This window comes from Odontesthes bonariensis, chromosome 4 (genome assembly GCF_027942865.1).
Source record: "Odontesthes bonariensis isolate fOdoBon6 chromosome 4, fOdoBon6.hap1, whole genome shotgun sequence".
Taxonomy (NCBI): domain Eukaryota; kingdom Metazoa; phylum Chordata; class Actinopteri; order Atheriniformes; family Atherinopsidae; genus Odontesthes; species Odontesthes bonariensis.
Genome location: NC_134509.1, coordinates 1,308,120 through 1,329,980, shown reverse-complemented (window position 1 = coordinate 1,329,980; position 21,861 = coordinate 1,308,120). Strand labels below are relative to the sequence as shown.

The following is a 21,861-nucleotide window of genomic DNA, read 5'->3' as shown; positions in this document are numbered from 1 at the left end:
CCTTGACTGTAACACCTGGTCTGTAACACCTTGACTGTAACACCTGGTCTGTAACACCTTGACTGTAACACCTGGTCTGTAACACCTGGACTGTAACACCTGGTCTGTAACACCTGGTCTGTAACACCTGGACTGTAACACCTGGTCTGTAACACTTGGTCTGTAACACCTGGTCTGTAACACCTGGTCTGTAACACCTGGTCTGTAACACCTGGTCTGTAACACCTGGTCTGTAACACCTGGTCTGTAACACCTTGACTGTAACAACTGGACTGTAACACTATTGACGGCTCAGATTTCGTACTCAGGCTTTTCTGTAACAGAAATGTCGGTTATTTCTTCATTTCAGCCATCCTCCACTTCTGCTTTCATGAGGAAACGTGAGCATCGTTGTTGTTTGGTTCACTGCAGAGTTCCCACCAGGAGCTCAGAGAGGAGCCGACTGTTTCTGGGTGAGTCTTTAAAACATTTCAGCTGCTCGCTCACTGAAGCAGACTGACGTGTTAGCAATGAGCTTTTAAATTAAATTCTAGATTTATAGAATCGTAGAGTCCTGTCCGGTTAATTATAACTAATCTGTTTGTTCTTATCTTTACTTTTATGTACCGCTTGGGGCCTGTGACCCTTAAAGCTCTACGAAGTGAACGATCTCGGCAGGTTTTGTTTGGAGAATATATGTTAGCTGTAGCTTGGAGCTCCTGCTTATCCCAACAAGTCATCCTGTCACTGGTTTTAAGTCATTGGTTTTTAGTCCTGTCACTGGTTTTAAGTCCTGTCACTGGTTTTATGTCCTGTCACTGGTTTTTAGTCCTGTCACTGGTTTTAAGTCCTGTCACTGGTTTTTAGTCCTGTCACTGGTTTTTAGTCCTGTCACTGGTTTTTAGTCCTGTCACTGGTTTTATGTCCTGTCACTGGTTTTTAGTCCTGTCACTGGTTTTAAGTCCTGTCACTGGTTTTTAGTCCTGTCACTGGTTTTTGGTCCTGTCACTGATTTTTAGTCCTGTCACTGGTTTTATGTCCTGTCACTGGTTTTAAGTCCTGTCACTGGTTTTTAGTCCTGTCACTGGTTTTAAGTCCTGTCACTGGTTTTATGTCCTGTCACTGGTTTTTAGTCCTGTCACTGGTTTTAAGTCCTGTCACTGGTTTTTAGTCCCGTCACTGGTTTTTAGTCCTGTCACTGGTTTTATGTCCTGTCACTGGTTTTTAGTCCTGTCACTGGTTTTAAGTCCTGTCACTGGTTTTTAGTCCTGTCACTGGTTTTAGTCCTTTCACTGGTTATAAGTCACTGGTTTTATCTCCTGTCACTGGTTTTAAGCCCTTTCACTGGTTTTAAGTCACTGGTTTTATCTCCTGTCACTGGTTTCAAGTCACTGGTTTTAAGTCACTGGTTTTAAGTCCTGTCATTGGTTTTTAGTCCTGTCACTGGTTTTAAGTTCTTTCACTGGTTTTAAGTCACTGGTTTTATCTCCTGTCACTGGTTTTATGTCCTGTCACTGGTTTTAAGTCACTGGTTTTATGTCCTGTCACTGGTTTCAAGTCACTGGTTTTATGTCCTGTCACTGCTTTCAAGTCACTGGTTTTATGTCCTGTCACTGCTTTCAAGTAACTGGTTTTATGTCCTGTCACTGCTTTCAAGTCACTGGTTTTATGTCCTGTCACTGGTTTTAAGCCCTTTCACTAGTTTTAAGTCACTGGTTTTATGTCCTGTCACTGGTTTTATCTCCTGTCACTGGTTTTAAGTCCTGTCACTGGTTTCAGAACTACCTGCTTTCCTAGGACTGGAACATTCTGTCAAAGGGGGTTCCAATAGGTTCCATATTGGGTCATGTCCTGCTCACAGTTTATATAAACAACATTATATCCTCTAGGAAAAAAATGATATATATGCAGACGACACAGTTCTGTATTGCTCTGCACAGTAAGCCACTGAAGCCCTTCAACAAACTACAAGAAGATCCTGCAGTTAGTCAGGAATGTCAAACAGATTCGATCTTTTCTCTAGAATCAGAAGCATCATGGATCCCAGTTTGGACATTACTTCTCTTAATGGGTGACATACTGAGAGTGTCTCAGAGTAGATGTGTCTTGGTACATAGTTGAACCAAAAACTTACCTTAACTTGTATCTGACTTCATCAGGGAGCCGCGATGACTCCAGTGGACATCTTAAACACTCTGGAAGATCTGGGAGATGAGGAGTTCTGTAAATTCAAGTGGTTCCTGCAGCAGGCCGACAGCCTTGGAGGCCTCCCGGCCGTCAAAAAGAGCCGACTGGAGACGGCAAACAGGTCGGACACCGTGGACCTGATGGTGCAGACCTACAGACTTCCTGGAGCTGTGGAGGTGACCAGGAAGGTGTTAGAGAGGATCAACAGGAACGACCTGCTGCAGAGTCTTTCTGCCATCAGCTCAGGAGCAGAAGGTCGGTCACAGGAAGAGAAACTCATGGAGTCACCGACTCCTACATTAAAATAATATTAAAATTAAAATTAAATTAAATGAATTAAAATAAATATTAGAATAAAAATAAATAATAACAATAATAAAAATAATAAAATTAAATTAAATTAAAATAAATAAAATAATAAATAAATAATTAAAAAAAAAGTTAATTAAATTAATTAAAATACATATTAAAATAATTATTAAAATAGAAATAAATGATAAAAATTAAATTAAATTAAATAATAAATGATAAAAATGATTTAAAATAATAAAGTTGCTCAGAGAACAGTTTACATCAGTTTAACCCACATAAACTGCCTTTCAGAGGCTGTTTGGGATGTTCAGGGGTCTTCAGAGAACAGAGGACCTTCATCCTCTCAGCCACAGGCTCCTCTTCCTCAGACTGAAGGTAAAACTACTGGATTTTCTGGTGAGTAGCAAAGAAAGCCTTAAAGAATAAAGGACGGTGGTGTGTCTAACTGAGTCTTCAGCGCCCAGCATCAGTGCCCCTGATTCCAGCGTATGAGGGAACCACTGTGGGCAGAGCAGCATCTGGCCCTCTGGATGGAGCCTCTGGGCTCTGGGGCTCTCTCTGCTCCAGGAAGGCTCATGTCGGAGATGTTTTTGGGGACACGTCCTTTGACTGATGTGTGCAGAGCAGCATACATAGCATAGCATAGCATAACATAACATAACATAACATAACATAACATAACATAACATGGCATAACATAACATAACATAACATAACATAACATAACATAACATAACATGACATAGCATAGCATAGCATAACATAGCATAGCATAGCACAGCACAACATAACATAACAACATAACATAACATAACATAACATAACATAACATAACATAACATAACATAACATAGCATAGCATAGCATAACATAACATAACATAACATAGCATAGCATAACATAGCATAACAACATAACATAACATAACATAACATAGCATAACATAACATAACATAACATAGCATAGCATAGCATAACATAACATAACATAACATAACATAACATAACATAACATAACATAACATAGCATAGCATAACATAACATAACATAGCATAGCATAACATAGCATAACAACATAACATAACATAACATAGCATAACATAACATAACATAACATAGCATAGCATAGCATAGCATAGCATAGCATAACATAACATAACATAACATAGCATAGCATAACATAGCATAACAACATAACATAACATAACATAACATAACATAACATAACATAACATAACATAACATTGCATTACATTACATCACATTACATTACATCACATCACATTACATTACATTACATCACATCACATTACATCACATCACATTACATTACATCACATTACATCACATTACATTACATCACATTACATTACATTACATCACATCACATTACATTACATTACATTACATTACATCACATTACATCACATTACATTACATTACATTACGTCACATTACATTACATTACATCACATTACATTACATCACATTACATCACATTACATCACATTACATTACATCACATCACATTACATTACATTACATCACATTACATCACATTACATCACATTACATCACATTACATTACATCACATTACATTACATTACATTACATTACATTACGGTCATTCTGCAGATGCTTTTATCCAAAGCGACTTACAATAAGTAGTCGTTTAGATCCCCAACGTGTTGAAAACCTGACAAAATACCGGCTATTTACAATTTCGTTCCCACGAATTCGGCGCTACTAAAGCTAGCCGCAGTGAGCTAACGCACTTCCGGTTATTTTCACAAAATAAAATACCCGTTGCCTTTTATCATAGGGAAAGCCATTACCATACAATTGGTGCTTTTGTTTTGAAAACAGGAAGTGAACCTACCCTCGTTGTAGCTAGCTTGAAACTGCCGTTTTGACAGGAAATGACGATCGGCGACGTCACGTTACGTTGCATCTTGGGTAGTTTGAGTATAAGTTGTAACCTCATGATGCATACCCAACATTTCAAAGAATCTAGTATGCATCTGGGAACTTCTCACTTACACAAACTCGCTTACTAACTCAGAAAGTTAGTAGGAGTAGTATGAGTAGTAGGAGAAGTGTGCGGTTTGGAACACAGGCGATGTATAGAGGGAGAAAAGAAGAGGACCCAGGACCGAACCTTGGGGAACCCCAGTGGTGAGCCTACGTGGCTTCGACACAGACCCTCTCAGTGATTGGCTCTCATGGGATTTCTGACTTTGGCTTGAAATGTGTTTCCATGCTGTGTTTCCAGCTTCTAACAGGAGCTCAGTCACCTGTAACTGATGTGTTTGTTTCAGACTGAAACTTTCTTCTTTCTGTTGGAGACAGATTTAATGGTTCCAGTTCCTGAGCCGCAGCCCGTCACATTTTACCAACAGATGCTTCAGTCCAACTTCCAGGACACGTTCATGTGTGCACGGGAAGGCTGGGCGGAGGATAAACAGCGTCTGGTAGATATCTACACAGAGCTGTACATCACAGCAGGGTGCGACGTGCACATCAACACGCAGCACGAGGTCCGACAGATCGAGGGGGCGAGGAAGCCGGCAGAGCCGGAGAAAGCAGTGAGACCCAGAGACATGTTCAAACATCCTCCTGGAGAATACAGACCCGTAAAAACTGTGCTGACCAATGGAATAGCAGGAATTGGAAAAACCCTCCTGGTGCAGAAGTTTGTGTTGGACTGGGCCGAACACAGATCCAATCAGGATGTGCATCTCATCTTCCCCTTCACCTTCCGTCAGCTGAACCCTCTGCAGGGAGGAGAGTTCAGTTTGGCACAACTCATTCATGAATGCATCCCAGAAACCGTGGACATCAGAGAGGAGGCTCTGAACCACATCTTCACCGCTCTGCAGTCATCGGGAAACAGCAACTACGACAAGAGCAAATTCAAGCTGCTGTTTGTGTTGGACGGACTGGATGAGAGCCGCCTTCATCTGGACCTTCACGCTGAAGACGTCGGCTCTGTGGACGTAACGAAGCCGACTGCAGCCGGCGTGCTGCTGAGGAGGCTCATCAGCGGGAAACTGTTACGCTCCGCTCGCATCTGGATAACCACACGACCCGCGGCGGCCAATCAGATCCCTCGAAGGTTGGTCAGCTGCGTGACGGAGGTCAGAGGGTTCACCGACCCTCAGAAGGAGGAGTACTTCAGGAAGAGGTTCAGAGACGAGGAGCAGGCCAGCAGGATCATCTCCCACATCCAGACGTCCCGAAGCCTCCACATCATGTGCCACATCCCGGTCTTCTGCTGGATCACTGCTACAGTTCTGGAGGATGTGTTGGACACCAGAGAGGGAGCAGAGCTGCCCAGCACCCTGACTGAGATGTACACAGAGTTCCTGGTGTTTCACATGGATCGGACCAAAGAGAAGTACGGCCCAGAGAGGTGCGCTCACTACATTAAATCATTAGCAAAGCTGGCTTTCCATCAGCTGGAGAAGGGCAACCTGATCTTCTACGAGAAGGACCTGAGAGAGAGCGGCATCGATTTCAGAGAAGCCTCGGTGTGCTCAGGAGTGTTCACAGAGATCTTCAGAGAAGAACGTGGAAGGAGAGAGCGAGACAAGATGTTCAGCTTCGTCCATCTGAGTGTTCAGGAGTTTCTGGCTGCTGTTCACGTGAGGATGTCACTTATTAACAGCAACAAAAACGTGACGTCCATCCCACAACTGTCACTGAAAAACCTCCGACGGCTTTTAGGGAAAAAGACCTCAACACAGATCCACAGGATTTACATTGACAAGGCCTTAGAGAGTCCAAACGGACACCTGGACATGTTCCTCCGCTTCCTCCTGGGTCTTTCCCTGCAGACCAATCAGGATAAACTAAAGAACCTGCTCAGGAAGACAGGAAGTAGCTCACAGACCAATCAGGAAACAGTCCGTTACATCAAGGAGAAGATCAGTGAGAATCTGTCTGCAGAGAGAAGCATCAATCTGTTCCACTGTCTGAATGAACTGAATGATCGTTCTCTGGTGGAGCAGATCCAACAGGCCCTGAGTTCAGGAAGTCTCTCCACAGATGAACTGTCTCCTGCTCAGTGGTCAGCTCTGGTCTTCATCTTACTGTCATCAGGAAAACATCTGGATGAGTTTGACCTGAAGAAATACTCTGCTTCAGAGGAGGCTCTTCTGAGGCTGCTGCCAGTGGTCAAAGCCTCCAACAAAGCTGTGTGAGTACAGAGATAGCTGCCGTAATGTGACAGATGTGACGGGTGCCAACCAGCAGAACTCTGGGCAGCTTTTTAGTGGAGGTGAAACAACAGAGTTTTGTAGCACCTTAATTTAGTGTCAGTCCTGCAGAGCGTTTCCATGTTGTTTATCGTTTCACCTGAATCAATCAATCAATCAATCAATCAATCAATCAATCAATCAATCAATTTTATTTATAAAGCACATTTTAAATAAACGCAAAGGTTACCAAAGTGCTGTACATTAAAATAAACACAATAAAAACATCATAAAACAAAACTGTGCACATAAAAGAAACAACCTAGACGGTGGTAAAGGCCAAAGAAAAGAGGTGAGTTTTAAGACGACTTTTAAAACAGGAAAAGGAAGGGGCCTGCCTAATGTGCAGCTCATTCCAGAGCCTGGGGGCAGCAACAGAAAATGCTCGGTCCCCCCTGAATCCATGAACCACGCTCACAGTTCTGTTTATAACCTAGTTATTGTCAGGTGTTTTAACATTGGCAGTGCATGTCTAAGAATCCCACTCAAAGCATCGTGTAGAAATCCTGTTTGCAGGATCTCTGGTCCCAAATGTTACAGAGAGAGCACCAAACCGCTGAAAACGGCTCAAATCCGGTAAACGGGGTGTTCTGATGGGCTACCGATCCCTTCTGTTCTCCTTCACACCCTGCTTTTTACAAGATAAAAGCACTGCTGACGCTCTGAAACATGACTTCTCCACCTCCTCCAGCCACAAAGCTCTCTGCTGACATCTTTAACAATGCACAGAGGTGGAGATGACAGGAGGAGAAACCTATTCCAAACCCTGCTTAAGTTGAGAAATATCAACCAGTTTGGCTAATTCAGTTCCTATAAAAGGTTATGGAAAAGGTGATTTTCAGACCGGTCTCAGACATGCTTTAGTAGAGTAGACAGCTCCACTCTAAAGTCAGAGAGGCTGGAGCTGCATCCGAGTGTTCGGGTTTCATCTTTATGGACCTCTTTACAGCTTTTAACGAGCTTAATCAATCAGTCTAAAAGGCTCTGACTCCTGCCGCTGGCTCTGGCGTGTAGGCTCCAAACCAAAAACAGTATCTGTAACAATCCTGTCGTAGACCTCAACCCATTCTCAGGCAGGCAGAGGGGAGTTTACCCATTCTGAGACCGGAAAGTAGGCACTGTTCAGTTCGTGTGTAGCCATCTGGTCGGTTCTCTGGTGGGAAAGGGTGTTAAAGTGTCAACTTCGATTTATGGTGAAGATAAGATAGTACGGTGTCCCACTTTTCCAACAGAAAGATCCTTTGTTCATTTTAGTTTTTCCCAATCTTATGGCAAGCGTCTGTTGAAAAACTTTCAAAGGGCCGAAGGTTGTTGTAAATTAGGCAGTTTCTGTCTCTTTTTCCTTTGTGGAAAGAAAATGGAGATCTGGTTTATATCCACATACGTAAACATCCCCCACAGGAATGTTGGTTTTGTCAAAGTTTGAAAACTCTTAATCCACACGGCACTGTGACTGCTACACTGGCTTAACTAACCTGAACAATCGATATCATGCAGCATAACAATGTTGGATGTGTAATGTAATGTGGATTATATGATGGTGTATATCTCCACTCAGTGTTTCTTCTCACCTTCATCACACACAGTGGAGCCATATAATCTGGGAGTGCAGCAGATGAGACTCAATTAAAAACAAGAGCAGCAAAACAGTGGTAGAGACTCTCACTCTGGGGTGAAATGAAACAAGTGCCCACCAGTGGTGTGAGATAATTACATGATCACAAAGATGATGATGTGCTGATAGACAACAGATTTTGAGACTTTGTCACTGAGAAACTGCAGTTCCAAGGTTCAAATGCTTCGCCACCATGTTGACTCTTTGTTTCACTCACCGTGTTTCTGAGCATTTAAGAACCACCACATGGATAACAAGGTTATAAACCTGATATCAGGAGGTGATATAGATGCTCTTTCAGCCTTTATGCAGCATTAGAGCCGTTTCATTTGGATCACAGCTGTTCTTTGTCCTTTCCTGTTATTCCCTCCTCAGACTGAGTGGCTGTAACCTCTCAGAGAGAAGCTGTGCAGCTCTGTCCTCAGCTCTCAGCTCCCAGTCCTCCAGCCTGATAGAACTGGACCTGAGTAACAACGACCTGCAGGATTCAGGAGTGAAGCAGCTGTCTGATGGACTGAAGAGTCCAAACTGTGAGCTGGAAGCTCTCAGGTCAGGATTCTCTGCTGTTTCAGCTTCATACAGTCTCTGTGATGCAGTAACATCTGTTATTATGTTATTATTATCTGTTATAACAGCAGTTGTGTTGCTCTGTGTCTGCAGCCTGTCAGGCTGTCTGATCACAGAGGAAGGCTGTGCTTCTCTGGCTGAAGCTGTGACCTCCAACCCCTCCCATCTGAGAGAGCTGGACCTGAGCTACAACCATCCAGGAGCCTCAGGAGGGAAGCTGCTGAGGGCTGCACTGAAGGATCCACACAAACTCAGGTATGGAGAGGCCTGCTGCAGCCTCACAGTGTCTGACAGAGGAGGCAGAGCAGGGAACATGTTCTCCGTCCTTTTTAAAGGTTCATTTCCACCTTTTCTTCCCTCAGACTGGAACCTGCTGGAGAACAGTGGCTGAAACCTGGTCTGAGGAAGTGTGAGTGTTTGTTGACTTTGATGGCATCATGCATCACCTGTTAGAGTAGTTCAAAGCAGGAACTTCTGCTTCTTCTTTATCTAACTGTCAGTCAGTCCATTAATATGCATTCAGATGATGGACAGACTCGTGGCCCACACAGCTGATTTCTGCTGAAGGCTTCAGGGAAGGTGCTAAAGATGGTTCACTAACTGAACTGAACTAGAGCTGCTCCTGGTGTTAAACATGGCTTTTAATGGCTGATTTCCAGATGTTCTGTACTTGCATAAAAAAAGTCTCTAAAGACCAAGAGAATAAACTGTCCAGGAACACATTCCCAGGCATGGAATCAGCCAACGCTAAGGTATGGCGAGGTCACTATAGTCACATGACTACAGTATCAATCAATAGATATACAATAATCACCACAAAAGTCTGCTATGTAGCTTATCTGTGTGCAGTCTCACTCACATAGCCGCTAACATAACAATGGACTTGTCTCCGTCTCCCTGTTAGCATTAGCATTAGCATTAGCATTAGGTGCTGAAGTGGACAGCTTGAATCCCGCCTTCACTACCTGGTCCTCCTGCCTCTGCCGCTGGGGCAACATTGGACCCATCATCACCTGCCCCCTTTTTTTGGTGATAAATACATCTAAAGTTTTCTGCTTCCTTTTCATATTTTACATTAATAAGGGGGGGGGGATACCACATTTCAAAAGGGGATACAAGTCTTGGGGAAGATGATACTTAGATAAATACCTAAACAAATGAATTGATTGTGTTGTTAAAGGTGCCATGGCATGAAAATAAATGGAGGCTTTTATATATTTTTATAGGCTTTAGTGATCCCCGAATACTGTATCTGAGTTTTTTCCCCCAAAATTCTGCCTTGGTGCAAAAATACAGCCAGTCCCAAAAATGAGCTTTCCTTAGGATCCTCAGAATGAGCTGCTGTTTAGGGTCTGCAGCTTTAAATGCAAATTAGGAGGAGAAAGGCGGGGCAAAGCGGAGGGTGGGGGTGTGGCCTTACTTACGCCCGTGGTACGTTGCGCAAATATTTTGTGAATCGCTGTGGCACGTAGATGGCACGGCAGCTCTATGCCGTAAAACTAGCGAAACCTGTTGAAATGAGCTTACTTTGACAATATGACAAACTAGTTAGTGCAGTGTTTCTCAATTCTAGTCCTCGAGTACCGCTGCCCTGCATGTTTTCGACGTTTCCCTCCTCCAGCACACCTGAATGGCTCCTGAGTGATCATTTGTATCAGGTGTGCTGGAGGAGGGAAACATCGAAAACATGCAGGGCAGCGGTACTCGAGGACCGGAATTGAGAAACACTGAGTTAGTGAACAACTCTCCTAACACAGTCAAACATCAAGCAAGTGCTACACAAGACACAGCAAAAAAGGCATGCATGAAGGGGAAAGCAGGAGAGAGGATTTTGACATTCTCAGCTGATTGCTCTGGTTTGCAAAGATGCACGTAGCGCTAGCGCTGGAACCATGAATGAATCATTATCCTGATGAAATGCACTGAATCTGCAGATTCATTCTTCTTCAGGAAGCTTGAAGTAGAGGGTTTTGGTCTAAAATGAGCGAGCTAACCATCTCATGGGCATGCAAACACCTCCAACAGCCCAGTTGGCAGAGATAAGAGCTTGCAGATGCTATTAGCTGCATAGCTAATCATTAGCTAACGTTAGCTGCTAACGATACAAACCCTTTCCTGTGGTAACAAGCTATGTAACTATACTGTACATACAGGAAAGCAACACAATAATAGAGTGTTAAATGACTTACTCGGGAATGAGATCCTTCCCCAAGTGAGGGACGAATGGAGCTGAGCCAAAAGGCGAAGCTCTCGATTTACCGGTCAGTCTATGTTCCTACCCTCACCTATGGTCACGAGCTGTGGGTAGTGACCGAAAGAATGAGATCGCGGATACAAGCGGCCGAAATGAGATTCCTCCGCAGGGTGTCTGGGATCTCCCTTGGGCTTGGTATTAGCCCAAGTTCTGGAAACATTCGAAGGTGAAATATTTGGCGCACACATACATAAATCTCTTCTGTTCTGTCGTCACTTTCCCAGAAAAAACTAAATCTGTCCACTGGCTCTTTAGAGGTTCTGATGCAGGAGCTCTAAACAGATTTTTTACATCCATGTACAGAGCAATGAGCCGGCCAAAGAGCTGTGGGCGGGGAAAGGCAGTTTGGGCATAGCCATATATGGGCTCTGGGGGGAAACAACCTCGACTTCATAAGAGGTGCCACGTCATAAGCGGCGGCTTTCCCGATCAGGCCATCTGCATGGTCACATTTCCACAGGCGGAGAATAATTTCCAGTGCATGGTTTAGGTCTATCGACATTTTTAGCCACTGGGGGACCGCAGGCAGGCTAGAGGAACTCATATTAATGTTAAACAACCTTAAAAAGTGAAAATTTCATGCCATGGCTCCTTTAAGAATTTCAATTGTAGTTCATTTATATTTATTAAATTATAGAATAATCAATACAAATTGATACAGAGTAATTCCATAAATTCATTTAAAAAAAGAAAAACGAACATTTACATTTTCCCCTGCAGCCAAGGTGTGGCAGCTGCCGTACCCATGCATGGAATATCCATGTGGAGAAGTTTAGAACTGCGTCATGTTCTCTGAGCCCGTCCTGAACAGAATGCTGCATGAAGTCGATGTCATCCATAAAGGCATCGGATGTTTCAGCTAATGTGTGGTCTCTTATCTCCGTCAGATTTCTGTGAACTCACTGTGGACACGAACACAGTGAGCAGAAAAATGAGGCTGTTTGGGAACAGCAGGAGGGTTCTTGGAATGAGAGCCAAGCAGCCATATCCTGATCATCCAGAGAGGTTTGAATGCTGTCAGCTGCTGTGCACAGAGGTTCTGACGGGCCGCCGCTACTGGGAGGTTAAGTGGGATGGAGGCGTTTATGTGGCTGTGAGTTACAGAAGAATCAGAAGGAGAGGAAATAATGCTGACTGTTGGTTCGGGTGGAACGATCAGTCCTGGAGTATTCTCTCTGCTCACAGTGGAGATTACTCTGTGTGGCACAATGGGAGGAAAACGCTCCTCTCCTCCTCCTCCTCTTCCTCCTCCTCCTCCTCCTCCTCCTCCTCCTCCTCCTCCTCCTCCTCCTCCTCCTCCTCCTCCTCCTCCGTCTGTAACAGAGCAGCAGTGTATGTGGACCATCCTGCTGGCACTCTGTCCTTCTACAGAGTCTCCTCCGACACACTGATCCACCTCCACACCTTCAGCACCACATTCACTGAGCCTCTTTATGCTGGTTTTGGGTTCTGGTGGGCAGGTTCCTCCATATCTCTGTGTTCCCTGGAGGAGAAAGTGTCTCCAAACCCTCTTTGACTTGGACCTGCTGGACAGACCCAGGCTGTGTTCGAAACCGCATACTTCTCCTACTACTCCTACTAACTTTTTGAGTTAGTATGCGAGTTTGAGTAAGCGAGAAGTTCCCGGATGCATACTAGATTCACTGAAATGTTGGGTATGCATCATGAGGTTACTACTCATACTCAAACTACCCAAGATGCAATGTAATGTGACGTCGCCGATCGTCATTTCCTGTCAAAATGGCAGTTTCAAGCTAGCTACAACGAGGGTAGGTTCACTTCCTGTTTTCAAAACAAAAGCACCAATTGTATGGTAATGGCTTTCCCTATGATAAAAGGCAACGGGTATTTTATTTTGTGAAAATAACAGTATCCGCAGTATCCCATCGCCATAAACTAGCTACTTAAAGAACAAAAAAAATGTTTTCTTTATACCAAAATCACAAATCTTCACTTTTACACTAAATTCTGCTATATTTTAAAATAAATTGTTAAGTCTTAACAAACTAAATTTTTTATGAGTGTTGTAAGTGTTTGTGGCAGATGTTGATGCTTGATGACTGATATTGGGGGCTCCCATTTAAAGCACTGTGGCTCAATGTCAGCCATTTTCACAGTCATGATGGATGACAGAGTTCCATTCAGAGCCAACGTGTTCCTGCTCTTGGTTTTATTGAGCCCCACCATGGAAAAAACCCTCTCTGCATCAGCATTTCAGTGCGGCAGAACTAATACCAGTTTGGCAATTGTAGATAGCCTTATTGGGAATCTGTTCATACCAGTCACCTTTGAAAAAAATTAACCACGGAAGCCTAATTACACTCCTACATATTTTTCATTTTTCATTAAGTTGCTCATGTCTAAGGGTGTGTGCTGAATATTTAGGCCTACTACTCCAACGAACTCTTTAATCGGCAGGTATTGGTCTTTTACAAGGAGTAGGAAAACTATAGTAACTAATCAAAGATTCAAATAAATGAAGATATGACCTGCTGATGATCCTGACGGTTCTCTTCCACCTCCAGCTCGTCTACAACTTCTGCACGCATTCAGAGCATAATAGGCTATGTCCGCTGTGCATTCATGGGACGCGTGCTTGCAGCTGAAAGCTATTTCAAACCCGGCAACAAGAAATTCTGTTTTCTGATTGGTTGAGAAATTCTATTTTGTGATTTGCCGATGGGTTGCTAAATCAAGACAGCTGTACAGAGCTATAGTTCTGAGCTGTACGAGCGCACAGTAACCTGACATTGACTCGTTTATAGTATCGGCCATTAGAATTTCTGTGCGACGAAGTTGATCATTTCTCAGCGTGAGAAATGACATGTGTGGCGTGTGAGCGTGTGAACTTGTTGAAATGCGTGTGTCTCACGCTCATTGCGTGAGACTTGAGAGCCCTGTAGTATGTAGTATGTAGTATGTAGTATGTAGTATGTAGTATGCAGTATGTAGTATGTAGTATGTAGTATGCAGTATGCAGTATGTAGTATGTAGTATGCAGTATGCAGTATGTAGTATGTAGTATGTAGTATGTAGTATGCAGTATGCAGTAGGTAGTATGTAGTATGTAGTATGCAGTATGCAGTATGTAGTATGTAATATGTAGTATGCAGTATGTAGTATGCAGTATGCAGTATGTAGTATGTAGTATGCAGTATGTAGTATGTAATATGTAGTATGCAGTATGCAGTATGTAGTATCTAATATGCAGTATGCAGTAGGTAGTATGCAGTATGTAGTATGTAGTATGTAGTATGCAGTATGTAGTATGTAATATGTAGTATGCAGTATGTAGTATGTAGTATGTAGTATGCAGTATGCAGTAGGTAGTATGCAGTATGTAGTATGCAGTATGCAGTAGGTAGTATGCAGTATGTAGTATGTAGTATGCAGTATGTAGTATGTAGTATGCAGTATGCAGTATGTAGTATGTAGTATGTAGTATGCAGTATGTAGTATGTAATATGTAGTATGCAGTATGCAGTATGTAGTATGTAGTATGTAGTATGCAGTATGTAGTATGTAGTATGTAGTATGCAGTATGCAGTAGGTAGTATGCAGTATGTAGTATGCAGTATGCAGTAGGTAGTATGCAGTATGTAGTATGTAGTATGTAGTATGTAGTATGTAGTATGCAGTATGCAGTATGTAGTATGTAGTATGTAGTATGCAGTATGTAGTATGTAATATGTAGTATGCAGTATGCAGTATGTAGTATGTAGTATGTAGTATGCAATATGCAGTAGGTAGTATGCAGTATGTAGTATGCAGTATGCAGTAGGTAGTATGCAGTATGTAGTATGTAGTATGCAGTATGTAGTATGTAGTATGTAGTATGCAGTATGCAGTAGGTAGTATGCAGTATGTAGTATGTAGTATGTAGTATGCAGTATGTAGTATGTAGTATGCAGTATGTAGTATGCAGTATGCAGTATGCAGTAGGTAGTATGCAGTATGTAGTATGCAGTATGCAGTATGTAGTATGCAGTATGTAGTATGCAGTATGTAGTATGCAGTATGCAGTAGGTAGTATGCAGTATGTAGTATGCAGTATGCAGTATGCAGTATGAAGTATGCAGTATGCAGTATGAAGTATGCAGTATGCAGTATGCAGTATGCAGTATGTAGTATGCAGTATGCAGTATGTAGTATGTAGTATGCAGTATGTAGTATGCAGTATGTAGTATGCAGTATGCAGTATGTAGTATGTAGTATGCAGTATGCAGTAGGTAGTATGCAGTATGTAGTATGCAGTATGCAGTATGCAGTATGAAGTATGCAGTATGCAGTATGCAGTATGTAGTATGCAGTATGCAGTATGTAGTATGTAGTATGCAGTATGTAGTATGTAGTATGTAGTATGCAGTATGCAGTATGCAGTATGTAGTATGCAGTATGTAGTATGTAGTATGTAGTATGCAGTATGCAGTAGGTAGTATGCAGTATGTAGTATGTAGTATGCAGTATGCAGTATGTAGTATGTAGTATGTAGTATGCAGTATGCAGTAGGTAGTATGCAGTATGTAGTATGCAGTATGCAGTATGCAGTATGAAGTATGTAGTATGTAGTATGTAGTATGCAGTATGTAGTATGTAGTGTGTAGTATGCAGTATGTAGTATGTAGTATGCAGTATGCAGTATGTAGTATGTAGTATGTAGTATGCAGTATGTAGTATGTAGTATGTAGTATGTAGTATGCAGTATGTAGTATGTAGTATGTTGTATGCAGTATGTAGTATGTAGTATGTAGTATGCAGTATGTAGTATGCAGTATGCAGTACGCAGTATGTAGTATGTAGTATGCAGTATGTAGTATGTAGTATGCAGTATGCTGTATGCAGTATGTAGTATGCAGTATGTAGTATGTAGTATGCAGTATGCAGTATGTAGTATGTAGTATGCAGTATGTAGTATGCAGTATGCAGTATGCAGTATGCAGTATGCAGTATGTAGTATGTAGTATGCAGTATGTAGTATGTAGTATGCAGTATGTAGTATGTAGTATGCAGTATGTAGTATGCAGTATGCAGTATGCAGTATGTAGTATGTAGTATGCAGTATGTAGTATGTAGTATGCAGTATGTAGTATGTAGTATGCAGTATGTAGTATGTAGTGTGCAGTATGCAGTATGCAGTATGCAGTATGTAGTATGCAGTATGAAGTATGCAGTATGTAGTATGTAGTATGTAGTATGCAGTATGTAGTATGTAGTATGCAGTATGTAGTATGTAGTATGCAGTATGTAGTATGCAGTATGCAGTATGTAGTATGCAGTATGTAATATGTAGTGTGCAGTATGTAGTATGTAGTATGTTGTATGCAGTATGCAGTATGCAGTATGTAGTATGTAGTATGCAGTATGTAGTATGTAGTATGTAGTATGCAGTATGTAATATGTAGTGTGCAGTATGTAGTATGTAGTATGTAGTATGCAGTATGTAGTATGTAGTATGTAGTATGTAGTATGCAGTATGCAGTATGTAGTATGTAGTATGCAGTATGCAGTATGTAGTATGTAGTATGCAGTATGTAGTATGTAGTATGTAGTATGCAGTATGTAGTATGTAGTATGTAGTATGCAGTATGTAGTATGTAGTATGTAGTATGCAGTATGTAGTATGTAGTATGCAGTATGTAGTATGTAGTATGCAGTATGCAGTATGTAGTATGTAGTATGTAGTATGCAGTATGTAGTATGTAGTATGTAGTATGCAGTATGTAGTATGTAGTATGCAGTATGTAGTATGTAGTATGCAGTATGTAGTATGCAGTATGCAGTATGCAGTATGTAGTATGTAGTATGCAGTATGTAGTATGTAGTATGCAGTATGTAGTATGCAGTATGTAGTATGCAGTATGCAGTATGTAGTATGCAGTATGTAGTATGTAGTATGCAGTATGCAGTATGTAGTATGTAGTATGCAGTATGTAGTATGCAGTATGTAGTATGCAGTATGCAGTATGCAGTATGTAGTATGTAGTATGCAGTATGCAGTATGTAGTATGCAGTATGTAGTATGTAGTATGCAGTATGTAGTATGTAGTATGCAGTATGTAGTATGTAGTATGTAGTATGTAGTATGCAGTATGTAGTATGCAGTATGCAGTATGTAGTATGTAGTATGTAGTATGCAGTATGCAGTAGGTAGTATGCAGTATGTAGTATGCAGTATGCAGTAGGTAGTATGCAGTATGTAGTATGTAGTATGCAGTATGTAGTATGTAGTATGTAGTATGCAGTATGCAGTAGGTAGTATGCAGTATGTAGTATGCAGTATGTAGTATGTACTATGTAGTATGCAGTATGTAGTATGTAATATGTAGTATGCAGTATGCAGTATGTAGTATGTAGTATGTAGTATGCAGTATGCAGTAGGTAGTATGCAGTATGTAGTATGCAGTATGCAGTAGGTAGTATGCAGTATGTAGTATGTAGTATGCAGTATGTAGTATGTAGTATGTAGTATGCAGTATGTAGTATGTAGTATGTAGTATGCAGTATGTAGTATGTAGTATGCAGTATGTAGTATGCAGTATGCAGTATGCAGTAGGTAGTATGCAGTATGTAGTATGCAGTATGCAGTATGTAGTATGCAGTATGTAGTATGCAGTATGTAGTATGCAGTATGCAGTAGGTAGTATGCAGTATGTAGTATGCAGTATGCAGTATGCAGTATGAAGTATGCAGTATGCAGTATGCAGTATGCAGTATGTAGTATGCAGTATGCAGTATGTAGTATGTAGTATGCAGTATGTAGTATGCAGTATGCAGTATGTAGTATGTAGTATGCAGTATGCAGTAGGTAGTATGCAGTATGTAGTATGCAGTATGCAGTATGCAGTATGAAGTATGCAGTATGCAGTATGCAGTATGTAGTATGCAGTATGCAGTATGTAGTATGTAGTATGCAGTATGTAGTATGTAGTATGTAGTATGCAGTATGCAGTATGCAGTATGTAGTATGCAGTATGTAGTATGTAGTATGTAGTATGCAGTATGCAGTAGGTAGTATGCAGTATGTAGTATGTAGTATGCAGTATGCAGTATGTAGTATGTAGTATGTAGTATGCAGTATGCAGTAGGTAGTATGCAGTATGTAGTATGCAGTATGCAGTATGCAGTATGAAGTATGTAGTATGTAGTATGTAGTATGCAGTATGTAGTATGTAGTATGTAGTATGCAGTATGTAGTATGTAGTATGCAGTATGCAGTATGTAGTATGTAGTATGTAGTATGCAGTATGCAGTATGTAGTATGTAGTATGTAGTATGCAGTATGTAGTATGTAGTATGTTGTATGCAGTATGTAGTATGTAGTATGCAGTATGTAGTATGCAGTATGCAGTATGTAGTATGTAGTATGCAGTATGTAGTATGTAGTATGCAGTATGCAGTATGCAGTATGTAGTATGCAGTATGTAGTATGTAGTATGCAGTATGCAGTATGTAGTATGTAGTATGCAGTATGTAGTATGCAGTATGCAGTATGCAGTATGTAGTATGTAGTATGCAGTATGTAGTATGTAGTATGCAGTATGTAGTATGCAGTATGCAGTATGCAGTATGTAGTATGTAGTATGCAGTATGTAGTATGTAGTATGCAGTATGTAGTATGTAGTATGCAGTATGTAGTATGTAGTGTGCAGTATGCAGTATGCAGTATGCAGTATGTAGTATGCAGTATGAAGTATGCAGTATGTAGTATGTAGTATGTAGTATGCAGTATGTAGTATGTAGTATGCAGTATGTAGTATGTAGTATGCAGTATGTAGTATGCAGTATGCAGTATGTAGTATGCAGTATGTAATATGTAGTGTGCAGTATGTAGTATGTAGTATGTTGTATGCAGTATGCAGTATGCAGTATGTAGTATGTAGTATGCAGTATGTAGTATGTAGTATGTAGTATGTAGTATGCAGTATGTAATATGTAGTGTGCAGTATGTAGTATGTAGTATGTAGTATGTAGTATGTAGTATGCAGTATGTAGTATGTAGTATGTAGTATGCAGTATGCAGTATGTAGTATGTAGCATGCAGTATGCAGTATGTAGTATGTAGTATGCAGTATGTAGTATGTAGTATGTAGTATGTAGTATGTAGTATGCAGTATGTAGTATGTAGTATGCAGTATGTAGTATGTAGTATGTAGTATGCAGTATGTAGTATGTAGTATGCAGTATGTAGTATGTAGTATGCAGTATGCAGTATGTAGTATGTAGTATGTAGTATGCAGTATGTAGTATGTAGTATGTAGTATGCAGTATGTAGTATGTAGTATGCAGTATGTAGTATGTAGTATGCAGTATGTAGTATGCAGTATGCAGTATGCAGTATGTAGTATGTAGTATGCAGTATGTAGTATGCAGTATGTAGTATGCAGTATGTAGTATGCAGTATGCAGTATGTAGTATGCAGTATGTAGTATGTAGTATGCAGTATGCAGTATGTAGTATGTAGTATGCAGTATGTAGTATGCAGTATGTAGTATGCAGTATGCAGTATGCAGTATGTAGTATGTAGTATGCAGTATGCAGTATGTAGTATGCAGTATGTAGTATGTAGTATGCAGTATGTAGTATGTAGTATGCAGTATGTAGTATGTAGTATGTAGTATGTAGTATGCAGTATGTAGTATGCAGTATGCAGTATGCAGTATGTAGTATGTAGTATGCAGTATGTAGTATGTAGTATGCAGTATGTAGTATGTAGTATGCAGTATGTAGTATGTAGTGTGCAGTATGCAGTATGCAGTATGCAGTATGCAGTATGTAGTATGCAGTATGAAGTATGCAGTATGTAGTATGTAGTATGTAGTATGCAGTATGTAGCATGTAGTATACAGTATGTAGTATGTAGTATGCAGTATGTAGTATGCAGTATGCAGTATGTAGTATGCAGTATGTAATATGTAGTGTGCAGTATGTAGTATGTAGTATGTTGTATGCAGTATGCAGTATGCAGTATGTAGTATGTAGTATGCAGTATGTAGTATGTAGTATGTAGTATGCAGTATGTAATATGTAGTATGTAGTATGCAGTATGTAATATGCAGTATGTAGTATGTAGTATGTAATATGCAGTATGTAGTATGTAATATGCAGTATGTAATATGCAGTATGTAGTATGCAGTATGTAGTATGCAGTATGCAGTATGCAGTATGTAGTATGTAGTATGTAGTATGCAGTATGTAGTATGCAGTATGTAGTGTGCAGTATGTAGTATGTAGTATGTTGTATGCAGTATGCAGTATGCAGTATGTAGTATGTAGTATGCAGTATGTAGTATGTAGTATGTAGTATGTAGTATGCAGTATGTAGTATGCAGTATGTAGTGTGCAGTATGTAGTATGTAGTATGTAGTATGTAGTATGCAGTATGTAGTATGTAGTATGTAGTATGCAGTATGTAGTATGCAGTATGTAGTGTGCAGTATGTAGTATGTAGTATGTTGTATGCAGTATGCAGTATGCAGTATGCAGTATGTAGTATGTAGTATGCAGTATGTAGTATGCAGTATGCAGTATGCAGTATGTAGTATGTAGTATGTAGTATGCAGTATGTAGTATGCGGTTTCGAACACAGACATGCTTTCATGAGCAGAGTTGGAGTTTGAACCCCTCCTGCCTGCACGTACACCCAACTTGACTTAAATGGACCATGGTGCTCTGTACATGCTCCAAAGTTGCATCTTTTTGTAAAAACAGTTCAGTGTAAGTGTATATTAACACAAATTCCCAATAAAGCTTCTCTCAGTGACATATTTTTCTGTTTTTTGTTTTTGTCTGATGGCTAAATGTGTCTGAAAGTGTGTCAACTCAAGGTAACTTAAAGGTGACATATTCTGTAAAAGTATATATCAGAGTGTCTGAAGTCACCAGCCAAAGTAAAACATTTCTTAGTTTGTCTTTGAAAGTTCCTCATTTAACGATCTACTTTTAATTTGATGCCACTCCTCTCGTTCACCCAAACTCCTCTGCTCAGCCTCATCGTTCTGTAACTCATCAACCTGCAGCTGTGTGGAGTTATTGCTGTTCCTTTAGCAGCAGCTAACGCTAACAGCTTAGCTAATGAAGATGATGTACACCAGCTTCTAAGGAGTTATTGCTGTTCCTTTAGCAGCAGCTAACGCTAACAGCTTAGCTAATGAAGATGATGTACACTAGCTTCTAAGGAGTTATTTTCTCCTTTAGCAGCAGCTAACGCTAACAGCTTAGCTAATGAAGGTGACGTACACCAGCTTCTAAGGAGTTGTTGCTGTTCCTTTAGCAGCAGCTAACACTAACAGCTTAGCTAATGAAGATGACGTACACCAGCTTCTAAGGAGTTATTGCTGTTCCTTTAGCAGCAGCTAACGCTAACAGCTTAGTTAATGAAGATGACGTACACCAGCTTCTAAGGAGTTGTTGCTGTTCCTTTAGCAGCAGCTAACACTAACAGCTTAGTTAATGAAGATGACGTACACCAGCTTCTAAGGAGTTGTTGCTGTTCCTTTAGCAGCAGCTAACGCTAACAGCTTAGTTAATGAAGATGACGTACACCAGCTTCTAAGGAGTTGTTGCTGTTCCTTTCTGAAAGATGAACATTATTGTTCCCACATTACTTTGTTAGCTGAAGCTTTCTAGCTGAACGGTTCCGTTCTGTAACTCATCAACCTGCAGCTGTGTGGATAAGGTGTGTTTCCAACA

The 21,861-nt window shown here is 40.9% G+C and overlaps 1 protein-coding gene across 1 annotated transcript; it reads left to right on the top strand.

Moving 5' to 3' along the window:
• The first annotated feature begins 426 nt into the window (after positions 1-426).
• On the top strand, positions 427-6,682 carry LOC142378186 (NLR family CARD domain-containing protein 3-like). The gene is made up of 4 exons (XM_075462442.1): positions 427-452; positions 2,139-2,421; positions 2,770-2,874; positions 4,830-6,682. The coding sequence occupies exons 2-4, from the start codon at positions 2,148-2,150 to the stop codon at positions 6,680-6,682; spliced, it is 2,232 nt and encodes a 743-aa protein (XP_075318557.1). The 5' UTR covers positions 427-452; positions 2,139-2,147.
• Positions 6,683-21,861: the final 15,179 nt, after the last annotated feature.

What these genes read in the sequence shown, in the direction of transcription:
- LOC142378186 (XM_075462442.1), top strand. Translation starts at nt 2,148, where the DNA reads ATGACTCCAGTGGACATCTTAAACACTCTGGAAGATCTGGGAGATGAG. An exon ending in CATCAGCTCAGGAGCAGAAG is followed by an intron (nt 2,422 to 2,769) that starts GTCGGTCACAGG and finishes ACTGCCTTTCAG; the next exon opens with AGGCTGTTTGGGATGTTCAG. An exon ending in TAAAACTACTGGATTTTCTG is followed by an intron (nt 2,875 to 4,829) that starts GTGAGTAGCAAA and finishes TGTTGGAGACAG; the next exon opens with ATTTAATGGTTCCAGTTCCT.